Below are 18,729 nucleotides of genomic sequence, written 5' to 3'. Positions count from 1 at the left end.
TTCCTCCGTGTTTCTGCACTTTTCCACAAAGCTTACGGAGCAGTACCACTAGAAACCATGGGGGCAGTGTTGCTGTTACACCCCGACACGCAGCTCTAATGAGACATGAAGAAGACATCACAATGGTGGAAACTCTCCGTCCTCCAGGTGATATATTTAACGTCCTCACCGACCACCGCCTCCTACAACGCTGCCTCTGTTTCCTCTTTGGTGCAAGAGCTACATGGTCAACACTGACTCCACAGTCGCCATGTTGGTTTTGGAGTTTGTTGTTGTCCTGAAATTTTGACGATGGGCTGCTCCCCCTGGTGGATATATTATTGAACAGCATGTGATTAGTGACGCTAATCGTTCGAAAAGGACAAGAACATTTTCGTACGTAAAGAGAGCATAAATGGGCCTTTTTTTCTTGCAATGGTTGCAACTGTTCCACTTTTCAGGTCAAGAATCTGTGACCTTCATGAGTGACCTTCACGCTGAATGGATTTAAACCAACCTTAAAGTCATGTTATATAAAGTCGAGAGTCATGTGGGGGACGATTCTTTAAGAGATAAACGCAGAGCGGGGCAGTTAATGTTTAGTCAACATATAGTTTTGTGTAGCAAATATTTCAACTTCAATCCAGATCCAACCCACTGACCCGAGATAGAGCGGTCTAATAAGTCGTCTTCAATTTGAGCGAGTCAAACATTTGATCCAGTCGAGGTCCGGTCAGTGGGTTTTGTTCTCAGACTCCAGTGCTCTCAGACTCCAGTGCCAAAGCCTGGTGTTGTCACAGTCTGTACTAGATTTGATGGTTCACAGTCCAGTAAACACATTTCTACACGTGTGTTTGTAGCTGTGCCTCCATGATTAAGTGGGTCAAATCAGTTGGAACTCGGCAGGAAGTGTGAGATTTATGAAGGTTAATGATCGATGCTACGACTTCAGTAGCGAGTCTTATCAGCAGTAAAGTCGACACAAATCAAGGTGCGGAGCGACAGCTTACTTCCTCATGAAAGATTCAGGCGAAACCACCCAGATCTTGAGCTTGGAACTGAGGCCGAGGCTTCAGGGCTAAACACTGCTGTGGGAGCACCATGTGAACGCTCTGCCGAGTTGCCCCTGCTCTGTCATGCGCTCACACGAAAACGTGGGAAACATGACTCTGAGGTAACTTTGGCTGCCACGGCACTTCCTGGAAGCACCACGCTCACCTCTGGGAACCCACGAATCACGATGGTTCTGACAGGGCCTGGACCAGCTCAGCTGTGGGACGCAGAATGTAACTGCCCATTTCAATCAGCACCAACATAAACATGACTCAACACGGGTTCTATTCGCAGCCCATCTCTGCGATGGTGCCACCTTGTCTGCCACCTCGTCACATGACCAGCACTCTTCTCTCTGAGCTGAGACTTTCAATTAAAGGCCGTCACACTTCACCTCTCAGTGCTGAGGCAGATGAAGACCGAGATTGATGGCAGGTTGGGCTGGTTCAGTCAGGAGAAGATAAGAGGAGTGTGTGTAGACTCCTGAGCGGCCCGTACCAGCCACTGACACGATGACATCACCAGCACCGGCAGCCTCATGGACCTGACAACATACGGTGAGCGTGGAAACATCCCACTCCCAAACAAGCTTCCCATGCGTGGACTATTCCCCTGCAGGTCTCTAAAACCGAGGATGACTTCAGAGCGACCCCACAACAGGGATGCTGCCCCCTTCTGACCCAGTGATGGATGCTCGCCCCCCCCTCCATTGTCAGGTGGAATTCCCCCTCTGGGGCTTTCCCACATCATTCACCAAAGGGTTTTTGGAGCCTCAGTGATCAAACCTTCTCCCAAAAATGATTTGGAATTCAGACTCCCAGTGTTCACCGCAGCACCATGGGAATGCAGGTGTGGGTAGTTCAGCGCCGCGGCTCTGACTCTGGAGCTAGCGACGTGACTCGGGATGTTGGACGTCAGAGTTTTAAAAGGTGGGGTGAGGTCCTAACTAGGGCTACGAGTACCGATTCATTTGATAATAGACGAGTCACAGACTACCTTCACGATTTGCCAACTTGTCAACCTGTACGGGCTGAAAACATGCCAACATGTCTGATCGCAGTGTTGTAAATATTGTTTCATGTGAAATGGTGCTTAGAAACTTTGTATTTGAATTTCAATAGACTGAAATATAGTGTAAAAGGGGTGTGTCCTTTGATATGTCCTTTGATGTGTCCGTTATGTAATGGCCCCAAATGCTCTGGGTCGCTGTGGTCCTGGAGCCCCACGTATTTCTGTTCTCACGGCGAATTGTCCTAAGAGAATGTAGAAATCACGACTCGCCAACTAGTCAACCCGTCAGCGACTCATTTACTAGTCGACTAGTCCTTGCAGCACCAGTCCTCCCTGGCAGATGAAGGAGAGCACACTGGGTCTAACTGTGTGGTTTTCATTATGAAGAAATCCTTGCTGTTTGTGTATTGAGTTGCCATGGAAATGCTTTGTTGGATTCACCAATCCTCACAGTTTAGACCGGCAATATATTTGTGATAACTGTAACCCTAAACTTGACCCCCCACTCCCCTCCACCCCGCCCAACTATGACCCTTGCTAACTGTCCAAATGAAACTCAGCTAAATCATGAAGATACGTCTTCCACTGCTACACACTTTCAAATGTGGTCTGTGTTAGGGCAGAAACTGGACCAACAAACACTTGGTGGACACATGAATCACCCAACTTGAGGTGGCACCACTGGACCCTGCTATATCTCACATTAAAAGACACAGATTCATTGACTAACTGTCGTTTTCCACTTCTTCCTTCTAGTGAACCGAATCCTCCGCACAGAAAACAAGCTTTAAGAGATGATCTGAGCTGCACGGCACTCGCTCTGGCAGCTGTGCCGCTCCTCCTGTCACGGCTCGCTATGACAGCCAGGAACAATGGTGCAGTGACTCTGACACGATCCTCAGATGAGGTCATCCAGGTGGACTTCTGAGCCACGTCCAGTGCTTTATGAGGAGGCGGGTTACACATTAGCTCCGAGTGGAAGCCAGTTCAGAGGAAAAGTCTCCAGATCTCAAACTTTGTGCGATCGTATCCAGATCTCAGCGACTTACCACCACCTGTGGCGCTGCATCCACCTCAGCCTCAGCAGAGGAAGTCCTGTACTGCTGCGGGCTCTCGATCACCAGCTCCTTCCTGGGAGTTTTTCCCGCCCGCCCTTGCATGGTTCCCAGATGTGCTTACGAGATCTCCCAGATATATCCCACAGACGAGTCCACAGCCAGCATGTCCGAGAGCAAGACCAAGAGTTGGAGAAGTCTCTCACAAGTCCTGCTCGCAGCCCAGCGTCTCACTCATCTGCCCAGCCTCACTCCCCTCACACCCCGACCGTGGAGACGGCCCCTCCCACTCTCAGCTGTGCAGCCTGGGGGAGTGAAACACCCACTCAGAAACAAATGCTGCACGGCTGCAGTGTGTCCACCTGTACAGTGACACAGAGCTGATAACAAAACAAACACATTCCTCCAGAATTACAGAGCGGCAGGCCAGAGAGTGTCGTGTGTGTGCGACAGCTGAAATAAGAGCTCATTTTCTGTTACAATGAAGGAGGGCAAACACTGGTGCCACAGTCGGTGGGTGGCTCAGAAACACAGTCTGATGTTGAACTCATTTGAATACACGCAAACTAGCTGCCACAAAGGACACAGAGTGAGGTCAAATCATTGTTTAGCTACATCAAACTGGGAAATGTGAGGGAGAAAAACAACCTTTTCCACAAGTACACAGCTATATTACATCAAACACTTGCCAATGATTCCACTAATGGGACCAGATGTTGCATTCAAAACCCATTTCAAGGCCAACTTTGTAGCTTTTTGGCAACATCTTCTCCTTCACGTCTCTGGCCATGTGACCTTTAAATAAAGGTGAAAAATGGCTCCCATTAAAATACCCATAATTGAAGTGGTTTTGTGGGTTGATGTGAATAGCTGCGTGAAACACGTCAATCAGTCGGAGTGTAAGGAAACATCGATACACTCAAATATTTTGATACTCGAGTCGATATTGTTGCTGAGACATCACAATGCTTCATTGAGCGATATTGTCTGGATTTCTTAAGTCGGCTACATCAAGATTTAGTACAAAGATACTTGGATATTCAGCTGCATGTCAATACCTTCTCTAACTAATATTTTCTTTCTGTAGACTGAAGCGTGTCATTCCTCTGTCGGGGAGTGAAATGTAACTGAAAGTCTTAACAGGACTGACGTCATAACAACAAACTTAGTTTCATGCACATCATATTGTACTGTGTTGTCTGATTTTTCCTTACAAAATAATGGCTATAATCACAATATATTGTTGAAACAGTATCGCAATATATCGCAATGTATCGTATCACTATTTCGGTATCAGGATACATATGGTACCACAAGATACCTGGAGAAACACAGCTCTAGCATCTGGCTCCAAGCTTCGTGACGTATGTGGCTGGTCATAATGTTCTTCTCAAGAGTATCAGAAGACGCTGACCTACTCAGGTCCCGACTTTTTCAATATTTTGATATGTTTTATAGCAGCAAAGTAACTCGTTCATTCGATAAAATTGTTCATATACAGACAAAGTATGTCCAAGCGTCTTAACGGGAGTGTATTATCTCATGTGTTCACACATCTATCTTGTCTATTCTTCCCCGTGAAAGCATGAATGAGGCTTCCACACTGCATCTGAAATGAAGCGGTGGACGACACGCACGTCCCATTGTCTCTGACCCAAGCGTGCGACGGTGTGTGATCGTCTCGCTGCTTGTTGATGCAACTGCTGCAGGGGCATTCCAGCATGACGCAGCTCCAGTCGACCCACCTCAGCAGTGGGCCGACCTCAGAGATTCCTCAGAGGGCCACAGCAGGGGAGGATGTTATCTTTTCAAGCCAGTGTCAGTGGAAGGTGAAGAGAGAGAGGGAGAGAGAGAGGGAGAGAGTGCACAGCTGCTGCCGTGCCCCTGTCACATGATCCCACAGCGCCCCCCACTCACCAATTCCAATCAATAGAGAAGTAAAACAATCATTTTAACACTCATGTTTTTAATGACGCTAGAAGTGAGCTCGATTAGCTCGATCACCTGGCCCCCACTCACACTCTCTACTGCCCCCTTCAGGGTGCAGTTTATTCTGTGTCCCATCTGAGCCAGTAACGCAGCCAACACCCGTTTCTGCCTGAAAGTGGTTTCTTGCCACAGTTGGCACCTTGTGTGCAACTTGAGCTGCAGTTAGTGAGTCAGTCAAATCATTATGGAATTCAATGAATTCTCAATGAATATTAAGAACAAATAATTAATAGATAATAACACTCAATCAGAGTGTATAAAATATATCAATTAATTTTCTAAATAATTCCATACTGTATATATAATTATAAAAATAAAAATTAATTAGTTAAAATGTTTTTTCTTAATTAAAAAATAAATATACATATATATTTCTTTATTAAAAAAAAAATATATTAAGAATGAATTAAGAAAATTCTATATACTGATTGACTGAGTGTTTTTTTTTCTTTATTTTTACTACGTTCTTCATGGTAGTTTCACACCAAAGACATCAAATATATGAAGCAGAATATATAGAACGGCGTAGCAAAGAAAAATATCTTGAAATATATTTAGTATTTCAGACGACTCTGCCTTCCTAATGAACTTCATGAGAGAGTCACCTGTTGGAAAACCATGTCAGGGGACCCGCTCATGAAGCTCATCGCCAGAACACAAGAGTGAGCAAAGCAGACATCAGAGCAAAGGGGGGCTGAAAGATGAATATTAAAAAAAGCTTGTTAGATCAATCATTTATGTTGAAATAGATAAAGATAGATTCTAATCATTATTCCAACATAATAATTGATCCGACAAGGCTTTTCACGTCTAAATATTCATTTAGTCTGTGGCATCTTCAACAACTGGGAGCCACTATGATGAGGACGATGCTCAGCTGAGGGAAAGGTAAACCTCAGCCCTCTGTACTGAACACAGCCACGCCGGCGTGATCATGTGACACGGCTGCTCCGGCAGCAGAAACCACGGCCAGGGAGGCAATGAGAAACAGACTTTGGCCCAGGACTCAGTCACTGACATCTGGATAATAAGGCAGAGAAAAGCTGACGACGGTGGGAGTGGAGTCTGGCCCCGGTCCAGATCAGCATACCTTGGTTTATACAGGAAGTGAGAGTGAGCGCGGCCTTCGGCAGCGGCAGGTAGTGACTGAGCAGAGCTGACAATGCTCTCCATCGTCCTGGTGAGGATGAGATCAAAGACCTGCCACGAGCAGAAGCTCAATCTGAGGCTGAGTCGGGTTCTGAGTGAAGCAACAGCTGCTGCTGAACGCCGGGCTGCGCGGACAAGGCAGCTCTGAGTGCAGTGAAGCTCACGCATGACAAAACCTTTCCACTGGAGGAGCCGAGTGAAAGACGGTCCATCTGCCTCCAGGCTCCTCGCTGATCCAGGATCAGCAAATGAAGGTTATTATTCTTATGAAGCCACCATCGACAGCCCAGTTATCTTGAGCTTCTGTCAAGTATATCAGCCTCTTTCCCACGTTCACAATCATCCATATTTAATATTGCTCACTTGTGTTTGGACTGTGGGAGGAAATCAGAGAGAGCTGTATTGTCTTTTGAGGACATTTAAATTAAATTGAGACATGATGATATGAGTGATGTTTGAAAAATGTGTCTTCACATGTGAGGATCATTGAGCTCTTAAAAAATTCTGAAAGAATTATTGCAAAATGGACAAAAAATAACTGATATCATGCAGCAGATAATGATTAATATTAAGAACTGAAACGGAATACAAAATTACAGTATTTGTATTAATTATTATAAATAAATTACAGAAATAACAGCGTTAACAAAAATATCATTTGATTAGAGAATGAGTACAGAATGAAAAATTTTAACCAGGAAATTAATGAATTAATGAAATTAATGAATGAAATTAATGAAAATATATAAATATATCATTTCAAAATGACTTAAAATGCAGAACAAATCACAAGAATAAGCAAACAAATCCATTTAATAAATACATAAGCACATTTTTGAATTGACAAAAAACATGGTTAAAATATGCATGAATAAACCACAAAAAAAAGTTAAGGCTTGCGACTATAAATTGAATCAAACAGGGCCGATATAAAATGAATGACAAACGTGCCATGGATAGTTTGACATTGTGCGCTGAAGGTGAGCTGCATGAGGCCACGGAGCCGCATCAGCAAGGTCAACCTGCCACTGATTGAAGTGGCCCAGTCTCCCTCTCCACTGGAGTCATCTGTTGTTAATGACAGGAAGCTAAAACATGACACCGATCCATCAGGAGGGTCGGGCAGAAGAACCCATCATCAGCATTAGTTCTCAGGTCACTGGACCCGAAACACTCCTCAGAACAATTCAGTCACTCACAACACCATGACTGGACGTCCCGTGACAATAAAAAAACACCTCCCAAAATACTCAGTCTGCAACACTATAAATGTCTTTTGCTCTGTATTGTGTTATTTTCATTGGAACATAAAATGGTGTGTTTTTGCAGCGGCTCCTATTAAGCTGTTGAGAGCAGATTGAGCCGCTACAGTGGGAGAAACCGCCACACCAGCCCATCGATTCAGTCATTACTGCTCCAATTACGCAACGGCACGTTGATACGATCAGTTTCCATCACGGACCGAAGCAAAACAGGGTGTACCTTGGAATGTAGCGAAAACACGACCCAGCCCTGACCAGAGCTCAGCGCCCTGCGGCCTGTTTTCCCTGGCCCCTGCCCCTCCACACAGCACTCTGGGAAGGAGGGTCCCACATGGAGCCGTTCACCAGGACCGCGCTCACAACACCTGGGACACGGTCGGGCCTGACAATGGCAGGATGTCATCGTGAAAGACGCTCGCCGGCTCTCCACCGAGAGAGGCGTGTGCTCATGCCAATGCTGCGTATTGATTGGTCCAGAGTGTAAACACAACTGACTGCGGGCGACTGGGCCAGAAAGTCTTTTAAGCACAGCAGTGAGTGCTGAAGATAATGGGCCAGCAAGCACACTGAAGCACCAGGGTGGGAAACGGCACGGCACAGGATCAGCTGAGCACAGCAGCAGCTTTGCTTCAGACGAAAACAAGACCTGGCTCCATCAGCAGCAAGCTGCAGTCAGCTGGTGTCCACCACGAGGCTTGTGGACCAGGCGCAGCCCAGCGCAGCACTTGCAGCGGTCAGAAGATCATCTGGGAATCGTGTTGATTGAAGCAAGTTAGTTAGCAGGCATTGCCCACCTGAACTGAAATGCACATTGCATACACACAATATGCACGTGCAGCCACATCCCCTCGGCCCCCTCCCCACGCTAAAACAGTGCCACACACAAGAGAACTCGAAAGACCAATATTAAAACTGAAAAATGGAATATTGGCTGAAAAAAATGGATGGAAAAAATGTTTTTTTTTTTAAAAAGACATTGAAATGGGACATTTTTGTATAGAGGTAGAGAACTAGAATGGTCTTAAATATAAATAAGAATACAATTCTATATTCATTTTTTCAGCCAATATTCTTTTTTTTGATACCAAGGTAAGCTAGCCCCATTCAGCCCTAACTGAACAGGAATATATCTAACAACTCACAAGTCCGGACAGACATATGAAGGGACGGAAGCAGGTGAGATTCACTCCTCACAATTTAAAAACTAGTTTATAACGTTGTCAGTCCACGCCACCCTCTGCTTCCTTGTTTCCTCGTCAGGTCGCCTCTTGATTATCTGCATTTTTTTTAATGGATTTTTTAAAATATTCAAACAGTCCAATCAAATCAGCAGTTAAAGTGATTTTGTTATTGTCTCCTAAATGACATTATTCTGAGCAGAGGAAGCGTCTAAGCCGTTTAAGAACAATGAGGAAGATGAAATGCATCAAGCTCATAATCAGATTCATCCCAGCTCTTTGGGAGATGACGTTCGGTCCCGGGTGGATTCCCGGCTCCTGATTGGCTGGTTGGACTTGTGTCAGTAAAAGCCAACGCACGCTGGAGGAGAAGTTCCAGAGCTGCTTCAACCGTCACCACGTTCTTCCCTGACTCTGGTCAACCTACTGATGCATGCAGCACATGGCTCTTCCACATGAGAAGAGACATCAAGCAAATGAAAGACCCCTATTTTAGATGGACGAGTGAGACGTTTGTCTCCTTCCACGTGTTTGTTGTGGTCTTTGGTGGATATAACAAGCCTGGAGGGAATTACGGCTCTGATGGTGAACTGTGCCTGGGAGAGGTCAGCACTTATGGTAGCGCAGCTCCAGTGCCTTCCTCCTCTGACCCACATCAGCGCCACACCACTTCAAACCTCAGCCCACTTGACGGAGCTGCAGAAATGTGGTCACTCCACACACGTCTTTATATTGGGTAAAACAGCATGTAGCCACGTGTCTTAGATCAGGCTGTAAAATGATGAAGAAGATGGTGTGGCTAAAACGATCGGGCGCTGGGGGCGTGCCTGCCAAGACAGGCCTCCACCCTCGATGATGGGAGCGAGAATGAGAGTGATGATTCAGTGCTGTGAGATATCGGTAGATTCACGTCAGCAGATGAAACAGGTTTGCTGTTTTGTTTTTTTTCCATAGTCAAGATGGCCGCCTCATGATGTGGCGGAAAACCTTAACTGCGTTTGGCTCTGTAGTTGATGTACACCAACCAATGGAGAGGGAGAACCAGTCCCTCGTGTGCCTCATCTAAAGAAGAGTTTGTGACATGGCAAAAACCACACATCATGTACATCACAATATTGGTTTACTGATCATTAGATCTGGATTATTCTCGGCTGTAGGCTGTTGAAGGCTGTTTTCAAATGTAATGATATGACATTTAACAAACAACAGAGACGAAAGAAAAGAAGACACACAGCTGGAGTCAGGACTGACATCATGCCGTGTCAGAACCGATATCCTCAGCGAAAGTTGCCAAACCCCCCCAAAAAGTTGAATTGATTCGTTGAATAAACGTACTACGGGAACCCACTCTGCAGCAACAGAACACGTGCTGGGTTTTGGTCTTTGCCGTCTTCAGTGTGATTCAGAACATAGCCGACCTCTGGCAGTGAAGAGAAGAGGTGACTCCAAGTAGCCGTTGGGAATTGATAAACAGCGACTTTTCAACATGCTAACGTGACATAGCCATCTTTACAAACAAGCCAGTAACGCAAGCTAACACCAACGCTAACAAAGCTACTATTGGCAGCACTGAGTCTGGACCCATCTGAAACATGCCTGAATTCCTTCAGGAAATGTCCTGAATGAAATGAGTGAGCTTCTGATAAAGGGGGGGTGGGTTCACTGGTTGTTACACTGGTTGGTTGTGTGAGGTCAAGACTGAGATGACCTCACACAAGTGAGTGGATCAGGTTTTCCTAATGGAATCCAGAAGCACACAGAAAATCCCCCTCTCATTAGAAGCAAGTGGACCAGCCCGCCGTGATGAAGAGAAGTCTCAATTCAAGCTATTGATTTGAGGCTCTTAAACGCTGACGGGGGATTAGCTGAGCCCGCCCGGGTCATCAGAGCATCTCTGTCCCCGAGAGGAGGCCGTCCTTGACCTACTTCCTCCAGCTCGGTCGCTGTCACCGAGGCAGACGTCCGTGCTGTCGGTGAGGAGCACAAGGCAGGACAAGATGGTAGAGAGCAGCTCCGGGAGGAAGACCACCACGGCGCCCCCTCACCCACATCGCAGGCGCTCAGCAGGCACCCAGCTCCTACTGCCCTACATTCCACACACAAACACTCGGGGCTGGAACGTTACTCCTCATCTCAGCAGCAGCGAACAAAGGATGCTAATTTGGCCATTAAGCAGAGGTTGGTGTGAATAAAGCACGAGTCGCACGAAGCTGAATCCTTGATAGCCTGCGTGTCGTGCGTTTGCTCTCGACAGAGACGACACGCCGCATGAATTATTTGACTCCACATTAAACTACTCATTTGGAAGGAAACGTAAAGTGGTTCCAAATCAGCTGCCTGTTTTTGAACTGGCCATGACAGGATGACAGAGGCAGAGAGGCTTCAGATGCCTGACTTGGAGGAGGCCCAGGGCCAGACCTGGGACATGCTGGACTTGGTAGCATCTGACCAGAGGAGCCGCAGGCTTCTGCGTGGACATCCCCTGCAACCTGACCTCCTGTAACCTTAACATATTCGTGTTTTCATCTTCCCATTTTTCACGTATTTATTTAAGTCATTTTGCAAATCATTTTAGTAACACCCAAAGATGTACTGCTTATTAATGATTATGATTCAGCTGGCCATGAAATCAAGACAGTGGCATTAAAAGTAGCACTGTGCAGGACAAAAATGTGAAGTGTTTACTGAGATAATGGCGCATTATTTCTCCTGCATGTGAGGCTGCATTATTCTGACTCACAAAACAACACAATTCAACCCATGTTCAGCTCATCATTAACCCTGTCAATGATGAGCACAGTTCGCTGATGATGCACTAGTGTACAAAACAAACTTCCTCATGACACTGTTTCATCCGACTGCGTCAGATCGATGTGATACAATTTTCAGAAATGATGGGAAAAGAATGACTGGAAGACGGAACACGGAGTGAGCAGCGGGAATATGCTGGCTCCATTCAGAAGAGGCTCACACACACCTTCAGGACTCTTGGGGTCGGGACCACACGCGACTCTCTCCGACTCAACGCTCGCTCCACCTCCGACGGCCCCACGGGCTCCGCTGCTCCCTTACAGATGTAGCCGCTGCAGTTCCGCTCCAGAACCGTCCGCAGCCCGTCGATCACCACCGTGCTGGTGGTGCACCCCATCCTCCCGGCTCCAGACCGGCATCCGTCAACAAAGCCGGCTGGTCCTGACCCAGTTTCCTCGGCCGCCCCAGGACTCACCCCGACCCATGATCAAGCTCTGAACCATGGATCCAGCGGGCCTGACCCCAGCCCGTGTGCGGCCGTATCCAGGCAGGAAAACATCCGGAGAGAGGACCTAGAATGGATTCATTCAGACGGAGGCTCTTCCACTGAGCTGAGCCGTTCCGCTCTGTGAATGTCGGAATTCCAGTCAGCGGCTGCAGAGAGCGAGCGAGGGAGAGGAGAGACGGAGAGATGGGAGGGATGAAGGATGCTCGGCTGCAGCCTCATGTGCATCTGTCTCTCTCACTTAGTCACCTCTTCTCTGTCCCCATTTCCATACGTCCACAATCCTCTTACTTCCCGCCGCACTGGCCAGTGAAACAACCCACTTCTGGGCTTGAGTTTAAGAAATATGGGTTAAACTGAGCGACTCCTCTCCAGAGGGAGAGTTTGACTCCCAAACAAGCAACATGGCTGAATGCTTATTTAGTTCAGCAGACAGACCAGAGCCAGAGGACAGAGCGAGAGGACGGCTCGCGCTGGCAGCTGTGGTCCTCACAGACAATCATCTGCTGAGCCGCTAAACATCCCAGCCACACCAGCGGATTGAAACCTTTCAGGTCAGGAAACGAAAAGGGGATTTCATTTCAAGATAAACCGCAGCCTGAGCTCTGGCTGACCGTCGGCCAACTTGAGACACGACAGCTACATCTCAGCTACGTTGTAAAATCTCCTCAGCATCAACATCTGTAACGTGATTCTGTCACGCTTCGCCAGTTATATTCAGTTCCTCTGTTCGTTTGAACATCCTTTATTTCCTGTTTTATTTTGGTGGGTGAGACTAGTCTTCCTGTGTGCACCTGGTCTGTCTAGTCTCCGCCCCCTCCAGTCCCTTCGTCGATTTCACTTGGTGGCTTTGGTTCCCCTTCATCTGCCCCTCTGTTGCTGTCTTCCAGTGTTGGTGCCTCTTCACCAGCTTGCCCTCCAGTTCAGTCCAGTCTCCAAGGGGTTGGGTCGAGTTCTAACTTGTCTTGCCCCGTCAAGTTTCCATCTTGTTGTCTAGTTTAGTCAGATGTCCGTGGTCACGTCACGTCTAGTCAAGACATCATCTTGTCTTTCCATGTCAAGTCAAGTCTCCACATGAAGTCAGGCTCCATCTCAAGTCAAGTAACAGTCTGGTCAAGTCATCTCGTCTTTCCCTGTCAAGTCTCCACATCAAGTCAGCAGCGTCCTCTCAAGTTTAGTCACGTCTGCAGGTCAAGCCATAAAACTGTTCTGCCATGTCAGGTCAGGTCGGTCAAGTCCCGTCTTGTCTAGTCACCCTCAAGTCACTGTCTTGCCAAGTTAGGTCAAATCATGTCAAACCATTGTCTTGTCCTGTCAAGTCTCGAAATAAGCAACAGCGTAGTCAAGTCATGTCACCAACTTAAGTCAAGTCATTGTCTTGTCTCATCAGGATCAAGTCTACTTCTGTCTGGTTTTGTCTTCACCCTCCATCCGTGACTCCCCTAGTTAGGATCAAACACTGTGGTCAAACTCCATTCCTGCTGCGTCCCCTGCTTCTGGGCCCTACACTTCGACAGACCTGGTGACAGTTTTTACTGACAGACCTCCTCATCCTGGCTGGACCAGGAGATGAAGTGGAGGACATTCATCATCCGCCACTTTCCTTCACATCCCTGTTCTACTGAAATGACAGCCAACCTTTCCAGGGTGTCCCTTGCCACTTCCTGAAAGCCATTTCAAGCCTTTCCTGGAGTCTGGAGTCCTGGAGGCTGCCAGCACATGGAATAAGCTCCTCACCGTTCTCTCTGTCTTCAGCAGCTGCTGAGAGAAAGTGAGGAGGCCCTTACATCACCATCTTGCACCGCGCTGTAGATGCTCGCACGAGTTCCTGCTGACTGAGCGTTAATATTTCAGCAGGACTTGACACAGTGAACTACATTCTGGAGCGTGACGGCGTGCGCTGCAGCTGAGCCGTGGTCCAGACTGATCGCACTCCTAAAGCCTTGATGAGTCGGAGCCTTTGTCGAGGAGCTTCGGCCGCGAGGAGACACGGACCTGTCAGATGAAGCGGCCGGCGGTGACTCGTCACTGACGCAACAGAGAGTGAGTCAGCGTCACTGCTGGTGACGGTTAATCTTTTGCCTGGAGGACACAGATTCCCTGAGCGTGCTCCAACACGCCCGTCACTCAGTCATGAGCCCAGGATGAATTACGGCTTCTTCACGTCAGATCTTCAGATGAGCTACGCTCACGACCCACAGCGTGGGACCGACCTGCCCCGAAATCACGCAACACCGTCCCAGGCTCAGCCCCCGGGCCTCGGGTTAGACACCAGCAGATAAGGAGCAACAAAGCTGCGACAGTAAGACGATAACAAGCCGCTTCACTTCACACAGGAGACTCTGCAACACGCTCTGCTAAGCTAGCCATCAATTATTAAAGGTCAGAGGATGCTGAGTCATTAGCAGGTTGACTCTCAGCGTTTCTCTGCCGCTGCTAGCAACACAAAACAGCCACTCACAATTCACCCAGATGGAAGGTTCACCTCATTAAAAATTGGGATCTCACTTGAGGCTCACGCTCGTCCAACCAGTTCGACGCTGAGTCATGCTCCGTCCTGAACTTTGGCTTCAGGCTGCTGCCCTGACATGAAGGATGAGGGGAACCTGGCTGGAGAGCCGTCGAGGGACAGCTCACCACCGTATGGGAAATCAGTGCCTGCCAGTCAGGAGGCAGTTCCTGGAGTCAGAACTGGATGGATCACGCGACGCACTCCAGCTTCACTGTGCAGCACGTGGACACTGTCCTGCAGTGACCCTCGAAAAACAGAGCCGCTTCCAGCTGCTAGCAGCCAGCGCAGGGTGTTTCCGAGCTACAACATGAAAGGCAGCACATGTGGACGAAGAGAGGTCAGGCGGAGCTTCCCCTCTCACACCGAGGGGTCGTACACCAGAGGTCCCGGTGCGTTGAAGAGGACTTGGCATGTCTTCAGACGACGGCAGCTGGAGGTTCACCAGCCAGGCCTGCTGGTGTGTGTCTGCGTGTTTGGTGACACCACGTTCGACGCAGCGCTGCAGAGAAACCCGGTCCTGCCGCAGCGGCACCTCTCAGAGGAAGTGGCTGTTTCCTGCTGATGTGAGCCCGTCCACCGAAGCTTCCACGTGGACGACCTTCTTGAAGGTTCCACAGCACCAATGTCTGTTGGAAGAGACGTCGACCTCTGCGTCGAGAACGTCACCAGCAGGTCCAGTCCAGACGAGGTAAAAGCACCAGTGTGCAAAAGCCCTGCTTCCCAAGTCAGTGATCAGCCATTACAATACGACCGTCAGTGGTGAGAAGCTCAGCTGCTGCTGTTCGCTGTTCCACGATTCATTCATGTAAATAATGCGCTGAATAAAAACAAAACAAGTCAGATGACTGCGCCCCTCAGTGCACACAATGACCTTTGACCTGAACTAGAAATGATACTCACTTCTGCGCAGGAGAGTTTTACTGCCACCTGCAGGCCACTTGAAATGAAGCTACCGAGAGAGGGATGAGGAACACACTTCTCCCGGGACACACAGCCGGCATCATACATTCAGCCTGTTGTGTCACACAGCTCAGTGTGAAAGCAATTTATCACAACACGAGCAACCAGAACCCTGGAAACAGAAACAGACCCAGCAACTACAAACAGTGTTGCCACGGACGACAGAAACCTTCGCAACCCCTCAAATATGAGGCAGGTCTTTCACAGAGGACGGCAGATCGCAGGGATCCTCCTCCCGGATCAGCTGATCCGTAACCGTCCGTCACAGCGTCGGCCAGCTCAGCCGACTTCCCATCAGTGAGGATCAGGCTCGGACACGCAGCACAGGAGCTGAGAGAGCCCCAAACAGGCCCGGGCCAGTCTGACACCAGGCCTTTGTCAGGGAGGAAACGTGGAAACAATCTGGTATTGTTTCACCAGCTGAGCGAGGAAAGGCATGAATCTCACCAGCTACTGTCCTAGATTACTAAGATACAGTCACTCACTAACCTCTGCTTTTTTATTCTTTTGTCATTTCTATTTTATTTGAAATGATATCATTTATTTTTAAGTATATTTCCTTTTGTTATGACGCTAATTTTAGTGTTTTTCTTTGCACCTACGGTGTTGATTTATATCAAGTCTTGTTGAATGGTCCTTTCTCAATTGCTCAAAACGTGGTGTGAAAGGCGTGTGTCCTTTGATGTGTCCTTTATGAAAATATTTTCAACCTTTTGTTTCGCGATGGTCCCATAACATCAGCCATTATAGTTGACTATACAGTAGTAATTGTTTGTGTTGTCGCTTGGACTGTGTCTTTAATGTCTTTAATGTTTGTACGCTGCCAAAACAACCCAACTTTCCACCGGGTGGGAAGAACAAAGGCACTCTAATCTAGGCAGGAAGAAGGGTGAAGATGAGGGAGAGGGGGGAACGAAAAAAAAAAATATATATACTCAGGGTCAGTCATCCAGGATGTAGGAGTGAAGGTGAAGAAGAGAGTGGAGACAGGGTGGAGAAGAGTGTGACGTCAGAGGAGTCAGAGACTATAAAGGACAAGATCAGAAATGAGTCTTGACAGAGGGGTGAGTTAGGGAGGACAGATGGCTGGTGGAGCGGAGAGTTGGACCAAGAAAGTTGGAGCTGAAGAGGAGGATGTGATTACAACTCGCTGGACGAAAGAGTCGGATGATTAATAATGTTTGCTTTGATAGCGTTTACAAGCACTTGAACATCCCAACTGCACATCCAATCTGGCGCCTGATCCAGCTCCCATGAGAAGCCCATCCTTCTGACATGCAAACTGAGGAAAAGTAATCCAGTCTTTTCCGAAGCGCAGCAGGATTAATGGGAGCCCACAACCTGCCTCAGAGGCTGCAGTGGAGGGGACGGCAATAAGTTTTCATTCAGGATGCAAGGAGGGCGGGGGGAGGCGAGCGGGGGGCGAGGATCAGCTAACCTCAGTTGGCTCTTTGTTCATAATCAGTGGCAATCCTCTTGAGCTGGTGGAGGGACAATCGAGGGAAACACGCGGCGGCGGCGGAAGCAGGACGACACCTGCAGCCCTCGTGGTGGAACTGTGGAGCTCACCCAGAAGTCATCGGGGTTTCAGCCGATATTCAGCACCCACTTCAGTGACTCGCAGCGTGACTTTGTTGTTGCCCTCATGGACCCTCCGGACATGCGACGGCACATCTCTGGTTCTGGTTCTGACCCACCATTCGCCCTCATCTGACCCTTCCTTAATTTTTCAGCCAAACCTGTCGTTGGCTCAGGTTTAAATCCCGCCGGTTGCCACGGCAACTAAGGCGGATCGCACATTTTTGCGGCCGCTTGAGAAAAGCAAGTGAAACACTCGAAACACATGACAGATTTACAACCGGAGGAGAAACATGAGCTGCTCACGAGAGTGTCGGGGTGAAGACCCGAGCGAGGGGGGGTGAGTCGGACCCGGCGGGACGCTCCACACCAGGACCAGTTTAATGCCGTCGAGGATGACACACAAGAGCGGCCTGCAGGCCCACTGACCCCGGTTTATCTGCCTCAGCGAGGAGGCCAGCGGAACACTGGGCTCCAGCCAGCAAAATAAACCAGAACAAACAAGAGTCTGCTGTGTACACTGGCTCTGACACCAAAACCAAACACTGATTAGCAGGGACCACGCGGCTGTTGTCATGGACTCGCCGTCTCCAGACAGAACATAAGTTCACTGACGGTCCGAGCGCTAAACATCAAGGCACAGTCAAAGAGGAGAGAATAAAAACATCATGGTTTATGAAGTATAGAAGGCAGGGCTGAGAAATGAAGGTCCCCAATGATGTGAGGGGTGAACACCAAGAGCCAGAGCATGAGGGGAAAACCTTAAAATAACAAGGACAAAAATGGGGAAAAAAGAAAAAAAGTATAGTAACAACACATGTAATTATCAAGTGGAAGAGGAATAGACTGTTTCATATGATCAATAATGAAATCATAAAAATGTTTCATTGTATTGAAATAGGATATAAATGTGCTTTCTAAAATGAATTCCTAAAATAATTTATATTCACAGTTAAGTTAACATTAAAAGAACATACAAAAAACCTTTCTACATTATCAGTTATAGTTATACACTCTCTCTGGTTTAGAATGTGACCTCTGGAAGTCCTCATCAAAAGGACTTCCAGAGGTCACATTCTAAACCAGAGAAATGTTCATATCGTGATGAAGATGAAGAGCTTTCCAGGCGTCTGGAAACAGAACTACATCACCAACACTTCTGTTTTGGTATAAATCTCAGGCGTCTCATTCTCAATTTTCCAGAATCACGTGGGGGTCTCTCAAACGGTGCAGGTGGAGCTTTAGTCTGACGGGCTGAAACCCGTCTGCGTCCCTCACCGAAGCTTCTTCTTCACCCACTAATCTGAGGTCCATGATGTGGCCCAGTCAACTGTACTGAGGTTGGAGAGCTGAAGCAACAGACGTCCCGCCTCTTCAGTCTCTCTCCTACCTTCCCAGCCTGGCTGTGTCAGAGAGGAATGTCAGGTATGCAGCCATCCTCGTGAAAAGTCATTAGACAGGAGCCCCCCCCCCCGACACTTACGTCCCTGTCTCACCAGCTTCAGCCCACCTCCTCCCTGAGGAGGACCCACCGAGGACTGTGAGAGTGAAAGCTCAGTTTAATGAAGCAAACAGCAGGAGTTCTCCAAGACAGCGGGTGAAAACGCTCAGTAGGACTTGGAGGTTCTGATCTGAATAAAGCAGCTCTGACTCAGGAAACCAGCCGAGCTCGGACTCTCACCAAGAAAGATAACGGCTCTTTCACTTTCATTTCAACACGTTTGGAATCACACACACACGTACAGTC

General features: G+C 48.1%; 1 protein-coding gene across 7 annotated transcripts in view; it reads right to left on the bottom strand.

Annotated features, from left to right (window-relative positions):
• Window positions 1–18,729, bottom strand: part of LOC128766455 (dedicator of cytokinesis protein 9-like) — a 61,895-nt gene that overhangs the window by 35,077 nt on the left and 8,089 nt on the right. For 2 of the 7 annotated variants that reach the window (XM_053878101.1, XM_053878103.1), the window contains exon 1: window positions 11,654–17,951. The exons of 2 other annotated variants lie outside the window; for them this stretch is intronic. In XM_053878101.1, the coding sequence (XP_053734076.1) occupies window positions 11,654–11,824 (171 nt within the window). In that variant the 5' untranslated portion in view covers window positions 11,825–17,951. Of the gene's footprint in view, window positions 1–3,092; window positions 3,330–11,653; window positions 17,952–18,729 lie in introns of those variants that run through there. 3 more of the 7 variants (XM_053878105.1, XM_053878104.1, XM_053878102.1) reach the window with 2 other exon arrangements.

The sequence above is a fragment of the Synchiropus splendidus genome, chromosome 10 (assembly GCF_027744825.2).
Source record: "Synchiropus splendidus isolate RoL2022-P1 chromosome 10, RoL_Sspl_1.0, whole genome shotgun sequence".
Lineage (NCBI taxonomy): Eukaryota > Metazoa > Chordata > Actinopteri > Syngnathiformes > Callionymidae > Synchiropus > Synchiropus splendidus.
The sequence above is the reverse complement of the archived record's forward strand: the minus strand, read 5'-3'. Positions and strand labels throughout refer to the sequence as shown.